General features: G+C 40.9%; 1 protein-coding gene across 1 annotated transcript in view; it reads left to right on the top strand.

Moving 5' to 3' along the window:
• LOC133952001 (beta-1,3-glucosyltransferase-like) overlaps positions 1–12,753 on the top strand; it is a 50,904-nt gene that overhangs the window by 26,208 nt on the left and 11,943 nt on the right. Inside the window, exons 5-10 of the mRNA XM_062386275.1 lie at positions 4,092–4,168; positions 4,797–4,908; positions 6,822–6,958; positions 7,069–7,132; positions 8,354–8,485; positions 11,982–12,051. Of these exons, the coding sequence (XP_062242259.1) occupies positions 4,092–4,168; positions 4,797–4,908; positions 6,822–6,958; positions 7,069–7,132; positions 8,354–8,485; positions 11,982–12,051 (592 nt within the window). The remainder of the gene's footprint in view (positions 1–4,091; positions 4,169–4,796; positions 4,909–6,821; positions 6,959–7,068; positions 7,133–8,353; positions 8,486–11,981; positions 12,052–12,753) is intronic.

Genomic DNA, 12,753 nt, shown 5'->3' on the forward strand with positions numbered 1-12,753 from the left:
CTGACATTATCGATTGACTGTACCAAACTGACAGAGGCAAATACATTAGTAATCCAAGTCACTGTTATTATGGTTTGAAGGTATTGGTAATCTCAAAATGTTAAATTTGGCACAACATTTAACTCTGTGAAAATAAGCTGTTTTATTTCTCTTCTGCAACAGCCCTCGAGTTCTGCTCTCAGCCTCAATTCATATAAAGTCCAAAATGAAAAGCATTGGCGATGTAATGCAGTAAATTCTTTGACCTGTCTGTCACAGTCAGACTGACCATCTGCAGCAAGTAATTAAGCCTGCCCTCTTTTGTGGCCCATTAAAACGTCCATAACGCATGAACTCAGTTTAAAACCAGCCTTAGTACTGTGTGCATTTGGCTCCAACAGTTAATAATCTGGAGACACTCAAACCAAGAGTAATATTCCCACCAGGTTTGTTGAAAATCCACCCATGTGTCAACTGACGCCCAGATTTTGTGATTATTGCTCAAATCTGATACGTTGTGGACACAGACTTTGATTTTCTGGTTATTCCCACCGGAAAAGCTTATGTCATGTTTCATGTAATGAGTAGTGGCATCAATTTGTGCCACAAGATGAGATCTGTCATGAAAGCATTTAGTTACGCTAATGGACATCAAATGTTATAATATGAGACAGACTTTATAAATTTCACATCATGTTGTGTTTGCATTTATGATCTGGGAGATGTCTGGCGCTTTATTATCTGTTGCATGCGATTACACAAACTAACTCCAGGAAGAATTTTAATCAGCAACTTCTCAAAGAGGTGGCAGTAAAGGCTTGACAGCTTTTCAAGAAGATTTAAGAACAGACTCATGCTCCAGATAAGTTATCTGCACAAATTTAGAGTGAACATTACCTTTACCTCATGGTGTACGAGGAAAACAGTCAGAGAGTGTTTGCTGTACTCACACCAAGAGTCTAATCAAAAGTAGAAATGGATTTCAATTAAATCTGGATCTGTATGGAGAATCATTTTACCCACAGCTGAAATTAGAAAACAGCGTAAAAGAAATCAGAATATGAAATGCCAAGTGTTAAAGGTCAAGAACTGGAAAACATTAAAACTACCACTGAAAATAACTTCATATATGCAAAGGTCATCTTCTCTTTGCAATATTCTTATACGTGTGTGGGTGGTTACATTTTCTGTTGCACATTTAAATCAATGTTTTGCATGTCAGCCTTCCGTTGTAGCATTTAATAATCACAGTTTTTCATTTTTAGGACTTAACTGTACTTTTCATCATGATCTGCTAGTTCTAAGACACAGAATAGAGCAATGTTTCCCATTAATTACCTAGACTGTGTCGGCCTGCCGTTATCTGACTTGTTCCACCACAGTTTCATGTAAAACAAAAATATTTTACACACACACATCTTAACAAGAGACCTGCATTTCATAGTAAGATTGGCCATTAGGAGATCCAGGAGAAGTACTGAAGCATCACAGCCAGTTTTTACCATCCACTGCAGGCAGGCGGCGGCTCCTGCTTTGGTTTATGACATCCTGTCTCTCCTGGACTTCACACAGTTAAATGCAAGAAAAATTGAACGAAAGCCCAAAAAAGAAAACCCTGATTACTTAAGTTCCCTCAGAGTAAAGTGATAAAATTGCAACTCTCCCATTTATCTTGTGTACCACCACCCCCAGCTTCTTTATCCGCAGATGAGTTACAACCAGCCCTCCACCACTCCAGTCCCACCCCCAAGGCACGACGTGCAGCAGCTTATTTCTGACATTTAATAGTCTTAGAGGCTGTTCCTGGGATTCTGAAGGAAAGAGATCAAAGCCGCAATAACAATAGAATTTCTCTGTTTGCAGCTCTTCAACATGTCTGGTGTACAGTGCGTGTGTGTGTGTGTGTGTTTTTTTTAGTTAACAAAGCCATGCAGGGTGCCGTGAAACGTCTCAAAAATACCTTCATCAGGTTTGAGAACTAAAATAACCTTTTGATTTCTAGTCGTACGCACAAAAAGACTCCTCAGGCTTTTGAGAAACTGTCGTCATCCAGTTTTCTTATAGTTGTCTTGCACTATTCAAAAGCATTTCAAGATATAAATATGAGGGTCTGCAACTTCTGTGAAGATTAAATGCTGACTGAGGGGCACTACATTTAATATTTCAGGCCAATGTCCCTGATAACTTAACAATAGATGACCTGATCACTGCAGGTCCGAGACAGGAAACGCATGTATGATCAGTATGTCAGTGGCAGAGCCTTTCCCCCCCTCGTCTGACTCTAGATGGATTTGTGATAGCCACAGACAGGAACTTGTGTATTCAACGTGGCGGCTCACAGCACCGTGTTCCTGCCTTCTGACATTTCTGCCTTCTGGGAGGAATTCACATTACACTTATATAGTATTTTTGTCATTTAGCCAAGGCTCATATCCACTGAGACGCACAAGTACAACAGAAAGAGATTAAACTCTGAAGCCTTTTCACAGCACGAGTGGAATACACGATGGCTTCCAGTGCGTTCTCATGCATCACATGTATTATCTTAACAATTGCAGTGGCAGAGCTGCCCTGATGAAAACCTCCAGCATGCCGGCGTGTTCTTCACTTGCAGATTAGTTCTTTATTGGTCATAAATTAAATTTTCGACTGCAGCTCGTGTCTGGAGTAGTTTTGACTGGTGCCCCCCCCTCCCTCCATCCAGCCTCCTCTTTGGTTAAAGCTTCCTGTCCTTGGTCTCGTTGACCCCCATCTTCTCCCAAGTCACCAGGCAATCGGTATCCAGTTTGTTGCATGCGTGTCTACACAATTACCATTTCCTGTCTGTCGATGAGCAGTCTGCAGTTTGCACACCTCACTGCCAGGAGAGGATTCAGTTTCTTCTCTTTTATTGCTTTTTGAAGCGAAAGCTGTTTTTTGAGTTTGTGTTATTATCTGGCGACGATCCGTCTTTTGTATTACCCTTTTCTCCAAGTTGTTCTTTTCCTGTAATAGCTGTGATGTGAATATCAAGAAGTTGGGAGTGGTAATAAAACACAGGTGCTATGGCGCCATTAGCTTTCAGATTAGAGTCCCATTAGATGAGGGCTAAAAGAAATACTGCCGGCGTACTTGCAGTGATTATTAGCCGAGGTGTAAACAGTGTCAGACTCGTCGCCTAAATCTAAGGTGCCTGACTTTCTGCATGATGAGTGGGCCGTGCTTTAATAAACCACAGGGGCTCACGCTCGGCTGCTTTGTTTTCCTCACGGTGTGAAACTCTCACACGATCCTCGCACACCTTCCACTCTCCGTCCTCACGACCGGAAATGGTGCTGAAACCGATTGTTCTCGTTTGGAAGTGATTGTGTGCTCCTTGTTCATATTTCTGTGGTGTTATGAAAGTTTCTTTGTTAGTGTAAGGACAGGCAGGAGCAGACACTGCCTGAGGTTCTCTCCTTTAAGGGTAACATGGCATTGTTATACATTTTTCTTTCTGTCGACCCGTCATATGGAGACATCTGGGGAAAAAAATTGTAAATAAAAAAGTGTCGGCCACAACAGCATCCAAACAGAAATCCGCTTTCTCTCTTTAATTGGACAGCTTGTGTGCATGTCATGATACACCCAGGTGCATTAAAGTTAAGCAGTATTGTCGGGAGATTGGACAGTGCATATGATTTTACATCTAATTTCAATGGAATTATAATGCAGACTTACTGTGCACTGTGTTAAATTTAGCTTCAGGAATTTACTGGTAACATTTTTATATCTTAGAAAACATGAGTATAGAAAACCATTATTCTGCAGAGTGGTGGAAAGATATCTTCAGGAATGTAAAACACACCTGGATAGCACAGTGTTTAGCTCTATTAAACAATATCTGCAGTAAATGTACTAAAACATGGAAAAGCACTAGTGCGGGTGTGATGGTGATCCTACCAGAGAGACTGGGCCGTTCTTGCAGTCTGGTTCATTAGTATTGATCAAACCATTGACCCTCTAGTTACCGGAGTTTCTCTAAGTTCACCCTCGGGTCCTTCACTGCAGAAAAGCTGCTGTAATTGTCTTTGGCTTTGTGCGGCTATTGTTCAGCTCCTGAAAAGGATCTCTCTCTTTTTTTTCTCTTTCAGAAACTGCCGTTGGTTTTGCTTCTTCACAGTTTATCAGAAAATGAGGGCGACTGGAGTATCCTTCCTCTGCTGCCTTAGTAAGTATCCCTCAACTCTCGGGATTGGAATGAGCATGTGATTTAAAAAAAGAATAAACGGAGTGAAGGTTTCAAGATGTCAGAAATATTTTTGTTATGGAAACGTTTATATTTTTAATATCACGAATAGGTTTTGGGAACATTTTGTGAACCATGAGGTTACAGACATAATAACTGAGATTGATTGCTTTGCATTATGATAAATGTCTTCCTATTGTGCCCATAACTGTGACAATTAACCTATTATTGCCATTAACCAGTCGTCTTCATGCTCGGGCATCTCTCAGAAATCCAATGTGTCCATTAACTGTTTAGGGCAATTGAGAATTAAACAGCTTTCCTTTCCCATTATATAGAGCTAGGACCCATTTCACAAAAAATCACTCAAACAATTGCAGAGCTGCCTCGTGTGTCCGTGAGTTGGGGATGTTGTTTGTCCTGCTGCCCTGTAGAGTAAATTCTTTTGCTGCTTTTATCTGAGTAGCTCAGACAGAAGGTTCCCCAGACGGGCCTGAAATGAAAAGACAGGCTTTCTGTGGAGTTGTGCACAAAGCAGAGTTCAATTTATTCCTCTTTTATTGTTTAACTCTTGTTTTAATGAGACTTTCACTCTCCTGTGTGCCCTCAGCTTATCGCAATCCTTCGGGAAAAACTCGTCCTGGATTGTCTTTCTCGAGGAGGAAACCGATGTGAGGATGACGGAGCTCGTTCAAGTCCTCGCAAAATTTGACCAGAATAAAGTGAGTGCGAATTTTTCCTGCTCTGAACCTTGATCACCGTGTGTCCCTGTGCCGCTCTGCCTCTTTCTGCAAAAAAACCATCAGTGAGACCGGAGCTTCCTGTTTCATGCTCCAGCTTCGCCGATCATCAGTTCAATTAAGAGATAGAGTATCAGGCCGGCTCCAGCTCCTCTGCAGCTGCTGAGCTGCACTGAGCCCTGCCAGCTCCCACTGTGACCTGTCACACACGTCACTCCACTGTCGACCCAATTTAAACCCCATCTCTCCACTCATAGTTTTATTTTCCTTGTGTACGGGTTGGCGAGGTCGGCTGAAAAATACAGTAAATAATGGATTTAAATGGTGAAGTCAGAAAGTTAAATGTAAAAGGTAAAATAAACATATTAGCATTTGTTTATCTCATTTAAGAAATAAATAACAAGTTTGCGCTAAATCAAAGAAAACTGATGAAAATGATGAGAAGCCAACAGAATCATTTTTATCAGCACACTCTGCTTTTGCAAAGCAATTAAACGGAAACCAATTGTATTGTTATCTTAACTTCGTATAGACCCTGCGTGGCATTTTCAGTTCCAGATCAGAGATTTGGAATTCATTATCGTCCATGTTGTTGTGATCCGAGGAGGAGACGACAACCGATGCAACACCTCAGGATTTGTTTCATTTCAACACTTTCCGTGATGCAAAGACATTTTCTCTCTCAGGTGTCACAGCTCAGTGTTTTAAGTCTTGTTCTGGGATGAGCAAGAGCGAAGCCTCCACATAATAATGAGCTGCCACTTTCAAATTAGCTTTCACCAATTAGACACTGAGGCTGTGTCAGGAATCACTCCCTGATAACTGTGTAGTTCACTGAATTGGGAATTCGTCATTGGGTAGTGCCGTCCGGATGTTTAGTGACATTTTTTAACCCTTTAATATTGTTTCCCATAATGCATCACGAAAAGTAGTGCACGACCAATGGTAACTGACCAAGCAATATATACCATCATGCATTGCGTTCAGCAGAGAGGTCGGCAAGTCTCCTCTCTTTTCAAATATCTGTATTATCGTGAGGATAAAGACAGACGGGTGTTTGCAGGCATTTTTTCTTACAGACCTTTCTGAACAAAACAATTCTTAATAGCCCAAATATTTCTTATGCTGTGAAAATATGAAATGAGAGCAGTGCATCACAGCATCAAGTTTTTTGTTTAAACATTGTCGTTCAACTTGTTCTAAACCTAAAAGTATAAATAATACATTGACTGTGTGGATTTTCCACCTTCAGAATAGTGTCTGAAGGAGTTTCTTTTCTTGGTGATGACACTGAAGCAGGACTGTAGACACAGTGATAGATCTGTGATGTGTTGATTCATTGGTGTTTCTCTCAAACTTTGGCATATGGATTAAACGGCAGTAAACAAACACAACATTAATTACTTGATGATATAAATATTATGGACTAAATATTAGAAAAAACCCATTATATTGCTGTGCAATAGACCAGTGCTGTGTACTGCTAGAAAAGTGTTATTGATCTTTCTTCTTTTTTGTATCTAATTCCACCAAAGACCAGATTTATATAATAAGAAAACCCTCAACTAAGTCATTTCATCTAAGCCTAGTTTGATTTCTGGAGCATTTTCTCTAAATATCAGAAGACTTTTACTTTCTCTGTCAAGAATAACGATGGGAGACTTTTTTGGCTCCAACATCTGGCAGCTTTGAACTTTGTTCTATGAAGAATTCTCATTATTCTCACAGCCAGTAACAAACCTACTCATTTCAAAGTCTTTCTGCCATGTGTTGTGTGGAAATTTCCAAATTAGACCAGAATCCCACTTTTTCTTTTCTGTGCTTGAAAGTTAACCATCATATGTTTTTCAACCCTTTTTACATATTGAGATGTGTTTGTCTTATTTATTTGTCAGGAGTGGTTTCTGGGAAAGCCGCTCCACGACCAGGAGTCCACCATCATCCATCACTACGCCTTTGCAGAGAATCCCTCTGTCTTCAAATATCCAGACTTTGCTGCTGCCTGGGCCTTAAGCATCCCCTTAGTTGTGCGGTGAGTGTGTAGAGAAAATCCTTTTATATCTGTAAAACTAAGTTGTTATTTTTGTCATTCATTTATATTTTATTTAACTACATATTCTGACTTGTGATTGTTGTTTGTAGGCTTGCAAACAAAGTGAAAGCGGAGCCCCTTAAATCTGACTTCACCATTGATCTGAAACACGAGGTAAGATAATGTGCCAGTCACTCCAGCACCTTCGCTTGTTTTGTCAGGAAAATTATGATGAGGCTCCTGGTTTTCTGCCATTTTGTAACAATTTTCTTGTTCCTCACATTCAAACCAAAGCCAGCCTAAAGTATTTGCACAAAAAGAGCGAGGCATGAAATCCATCTAACCTTGAAGTGAAATCTCATTACTTTGGGAGAATTGTCACGGTGCAGCATCGAGGTTCTTATTTTATATCAGAGGAATTCAGTCGAGGAGGCGTCTGGGGATTTCATTGAGTAAACACGGCATCAGGATTTATCAGGCTCAGTCTGAAAAAGGCGATTTTACTTAGAGATCCTATGAGTTCAATCATCGAGAGTCATTCAAATGCTGTGTTTTCCTTATATAAAAAAAAAAGCAGTGTGATGCTTCAGTGCCACTTTTAATTTAATCAAGACATTTTTACTTATTCAATTTATTTAATTTAGCAGGTTATTGTGCATTTTAAACACTGATTTAATAAGATCATTTATTAACAGAACCATAAACAAACTAATGACTTTCACAGACGGTATCGGTGTTTCAAATTACTAGCTGATATAGAATAAACAATGCAGACCAGATGTGCTTTTATTTTTTACATTTTACATGCGTTTATCTTCTGAATTCAAGTTATATATATTTGTTTTTATCTAGGTTTTATTTTTAATCATAGTTATCTATGATATAAACTGTAAAATATCAGTTTATATCAGCTCCATGATATCGTTCTGAACAGAAGCCCCTAAAACTCCATGTCAATCAGCCTGTCAAACAAACATTGCATGAATCCCTAGTGTCACACCAGTTCAGTGTCAGCAGATAAGCTCCAGACTTCAGTCAGCAAATCACCACTTTTTACAGTTTCTGATTCTTTGAGATAGTTGCCTATAGTCAGACGGCGCTGATTGTACCGTCCTCTTTACAGATTCCTTTACTGTAAATCCTGTCTTCACAGTGAAGAATATGAAAAATTATCTTGTAGTTATGCTCGCCAGCTCTCCATCCCTCCCTATCTGCCATTCCCTTTATTTATTATTTTTAGTCATCCTCAATATTAAAAATGCATTCTGGAGAATTTTTCATAAAAAAAGACAACAGAAAATACATCCCACATATTTTCAGAGTTGTAATAAAGAATATCTGAATCATCCTTTCCGTGGCTTAAGACCTTAACATGATCCCTCTGTGCCATTGTAGGTTGCTCTGTATATCTGGGACACTGGGAAGGGTCCACATCTCACCGCCGTGCCGGAGCTGTGCACTGAGCCGCGGGACTCTCCCCAGGCCCGGCACTGTGCCACCACTCTGATCAGCGAGCCTCCACTGTGCGTGAGTGTCTGCTCTGTTTCCAGATCAGTTTGATTGTCCTCAATTCCCAGGAAATGGAGAAGGGAACACAATTAAACAACAGCAACAAAACATCGGCTGCTTCACTTTCAGACGCTGGCGGTCGTGTGATGATCTACGACATTCAGCTTTGGGCTTTTGTGCCCTCGGCCGCGTCACAGCATCTAAAATACATCACAGAGCGTCACAGCCTTGAACAAACACACAGACACAGTACAGCAGAACACGTGCATTAACCCAAAAAGACAGAAGTCGTCAGTTTCTTTCGCTAAATCCAATTTAATCATGTGCCAAGAAATAAATACTGCGTCTTCTCATCTTCCAGTTTCTCATCCTTCTGTGGTGGACTTTATCCGAACGTGTTCAAGTCTATTCATCTCCAACCTTCACTCCGTGTCGGATAGAACTGAGATTAGAACTAGTTGTCCAGCCTCCTGCATCCCTTCTGCCCGGAGGTCTGCGTCTTCTCATGGATTCTTCCTTTTGTCACATCTGGAAGAAAATCCAGATCACATGCAAATTCCTGATGTCCACAGCTGGTGACTAACCAGGAGATCTCGTTCATCCTCTTTATCGTAGCCACACACAGGCTCGTGAGATTCTCATTACAGAAGCATAATTCTTGTATTCATCATACAAACATAAATCATCCCACATGTTTCGTCACATATTAAAAATTAAGTAAAACATCGCCAAAGGATAACTGTGCATTGTGAATAAGCTTGTTAGTTTATCTGTTGCAGCAATGTGTGGTTAGTTCAAAGAAACTAAGAGGAGCAACACATTTCATTGTGTAACGGATGCTTTACTACACAAGTGTGTTGTCAGCCGCCAAATAAAAAACTCAGCCCACGGTTAATCCACTTTTTTACCAATCACACAGTTAAAAAATATGTTTTCAGTTTCATGTGCAAAGTCAAAATGTCTCAGAGGCACGCGGGCGTTTTTTTTTCCTGAGAAGAATCCCTGCAGGAAAATAATTGGCATTGTCCTGAGGTCATGCTTTCTTGTTTCCTGTTGTGCTGAGCGGGATGCGGTGAGTGGGTGTGGCAGAGGAAAAAAATAACAACCTATCTGGGTCATGAACTGAGTGAGGTCAGTGTGAAGCCGTGCACTGGATTTGCAACTCTTTGCTTTGCCAAGTGACCCCTGGTGTTATCGACTGGTTGCTTATTACTGTGTGTTACCATTAAATGATCAATACTGTTGGTAGGAGATGATCATGTTGTGTGAGGAGACTTTTATACCAGAATTGCAGTTGGAGATGTCCCAGTTCTTTACCCCCCCCTCTCCCCATCCCCCCCCTTCCTCCAATTTCTGACAGAAAAATCAATCCCCTTTCGTTTGTGATTCAAATCTCATCCTGCGTGTGCTTATGAGCTGGAGAGTCTGATGTATGTTTGCTGCAGTCTCTCAACTGTCAGATTTATATTCATGTGGTTTTTATCTCCTTCTCCGGGAAAAACCACCATCCTCCATAAGAGTGCATTGGCTCGAGAAGAAAGCAGGACTCGTGCAGCCAGTGGAGAACATGAAGGTCGCAGGTTTTAATGTTTTAAGGTATTCACGGAGAGGTTTCCATTCAGACGGAAAACAAAAGGCGACTCGACGCAATCGACCGGTGTTCAAAACAGTCGCAAGACAAATTACCAAGGAAGGCCACTCCTCGGTGCACTCGTCTGTAGTGTCAACAAAGATTCAAGTGCCTCGAGAGGCAAGGATGGCAATCCACAAAGTGGCTGTGTTGCCAAAATATGTCCTTTTTATTTTTTGGGGGGGGATTAACTTCACTTGATGTGGTGATGCTGGATATTTCAGGACATTTCCAAAAGCAAGTATAACAGAAGAAACAATAAGGGAGGAAACTGGAAGTGAGCGGTTAAGTGCTCTTGAGGTTTTTGGGGTCTGAGGTCAACACAGCATCTGTGCTCACACAGTCTGAAATGTTTGGAGGAGGTTTCGCCTGCCTCAGGTGTGTGGAGCCTGGTGCTCTGTCGATGTCACTACGGATGAAACACAAGTCAATAATTCATTGATCATAGATTATTGATTAAACCTCAACTTTTGTCTCCATGAGCTCTGACACAGAAGGAGAACCGAGGAACTCTCCATTCACTCTGATGTTAAATCAGAGGGGACATTTCTGGAAGGAGCCTCGAAGTCACACTTTTTAAACTCGCTCCCACGGTCACATTCTTGATCTTTTGTCGATAAAGCTTATATCTCTATGTTCGGCAAAGTCTTGGGATACTCTTGGTGTTCTTAGTTCACTGATAGGACCTATAGGTTTTGAATAAGAGCGTGTTTTTCGAGGGCTGTGGTCAGAGCATCTGTGTCTCTCTCTCTGTCTCTGTCTTTATGTGTCTCTGTCTCTCTGTCTCTCATGTCTCCCACTCGCTCGCTCACACTCTTTTTGTCTCTCTGTCTCTGGAGGAATTTTCTAGTTATAATTATTTTAAATATAGAACACCAATCTATATTATTTAGTTATATTAAAAAAGTTGCACGTCCTCAAATGTGAACATGTCCTCTCCCCTGTTTTTACATCTTGATAATTTAGTATTTTAAAAAGTGATGAAAATAATCACATTTATTTACAGCCCTAGTTTCTTTATTATGGTTCTAGCATTTGGCTCTTTGTGATGCTCCTGGCACAAGAGATTGTTACTGTACATCACACCCTGTGGTTCGCGCAGCAGCAACTGATGACACTTTTAATGTAGCGTACGTTTTTAATAAAATCCTGTCTGTTGATTTATTGAGGTTTTTTTTCTAATTGTCCAACAACCCATTGCCTTTAAATTGGATTTTCTTTTATGGGGTTTGTGGGATTCTGTGCATTGTTCAGGAGGTTTCTCCTGGAAGCTGAGTTGGTCTCCACCTCTTCAAAATAAAGGGACCAGATAATTAAAACAGATGAAAACACATAACGAAGCGCGTTCACGTTAAATATCCGAGTTTCACTAAAGCTCACTGACAGACACGTCGGGAGAAACCAGTAAAACAAAGACGCTTCAGGTTAAGAATCACTGTTTCTCTGAAGGGGGGGACACAGGTCCTCTGGAGGGTGCTGTGTGGTAATCATCACCCCTGTCATGAAAAGCCCCCCCCCCGTTAAAGGTTACGCTCAGCTATGAAAAGGGAGGATTAGTTTGGGTTATAGGGTTAAAATGACACCGAAGGTTGCCGTGCTTATTACGGCACATCACCTGTCACCCTGCTGACACTCGGCTCTTAATCCAAAACTCTGTGACATTTTAAAATCAGCTGAATTGTTATTAGCTACATTACGCCTCTTTCTTCTGATGGAAATTCTTCCGGGGGGAAATGTCAACTTTGTAATTGCACTAAAGATAACAACTACCACTTTATATAGACATCATTTGGCTGTGTAGCCTGATATCATGTGTTTAAGTCCTTTCTGCTTTTATGTTCACGTGAGCCTGTGTTTGATTCCCGTCTCTCCTCTTCACCAAAGGGGGAGCCGGTGGATAAAGCAGACGTGTTTGTTGCCGTGAAAACGTGTCAGAAGTTTCACAGTGAACGAGGTGAGTCACACGGCGGCGTGCTTTTCCCTTGTGCTGTATCATAATGGATCTATTTTTCCCACCTTTGACAAGAGTGACTGTACGAGAGCTGTTCTTTGTAATCCTGACAAATTCCTTCGCTAAACGCTTCCACCATCAGCTCTGAAAGGATTTAATAGTGTTCAGGCAAAGAGAAAAATGAAATACCCCGAGGTTCTCGACTGAGTGCCTCCCTCCCTTAATGCCCGGAACCCCACAGTCATCCAACAATCCTGCAGGTGTCAGGAAATCACTTACTAATGTTCCGCAATCCATCGCCAGGCTCTGATATTGCCACCGTAAATCTGCTGCTTCTGTTATGGGAGTTATTAAAAAAAAGCTTCCGTCAATAGATCAAACTGCACATTAAAGTGAGAGCGATCAGACAAACTCTACATGACGTTCAGAGGCTGTTATTTGCACTTTAGCTTAATTACTGTTTCCTCAGCCGAGCTGCCAGATTTAAACATGGAAAATTAATATTGAATTTAAATGTCAAGGTAAGTTCAGATCAGTGAGCAGAGAATGTAACAGAGCTGCTCTGTTAGTGTTCTAGCTTTTGAATCTCCATGATTATATAGTTCAGGAACAATAATGCAAAACGTTTCAATCTGCATTAATATATTTTAAAGTTAAGATATCAAAACGGTGATAATTCACAAATGGACATAGTGTTTTACTTTC

Source organism: Platichthys flesus, chromosome 4, assembly GCF_949316205.1.
Source record: "Platichthys flesus chromosome 4, fPlaFle2.1, whole genome shotgun sequence".
Taxonomy (NCBI): Eukaryota; Metazoa; Chordata; class Actinopteri; order Pleuronectiformes; family Pleuronectidae; genus Platichthys; species Platichthys flesus.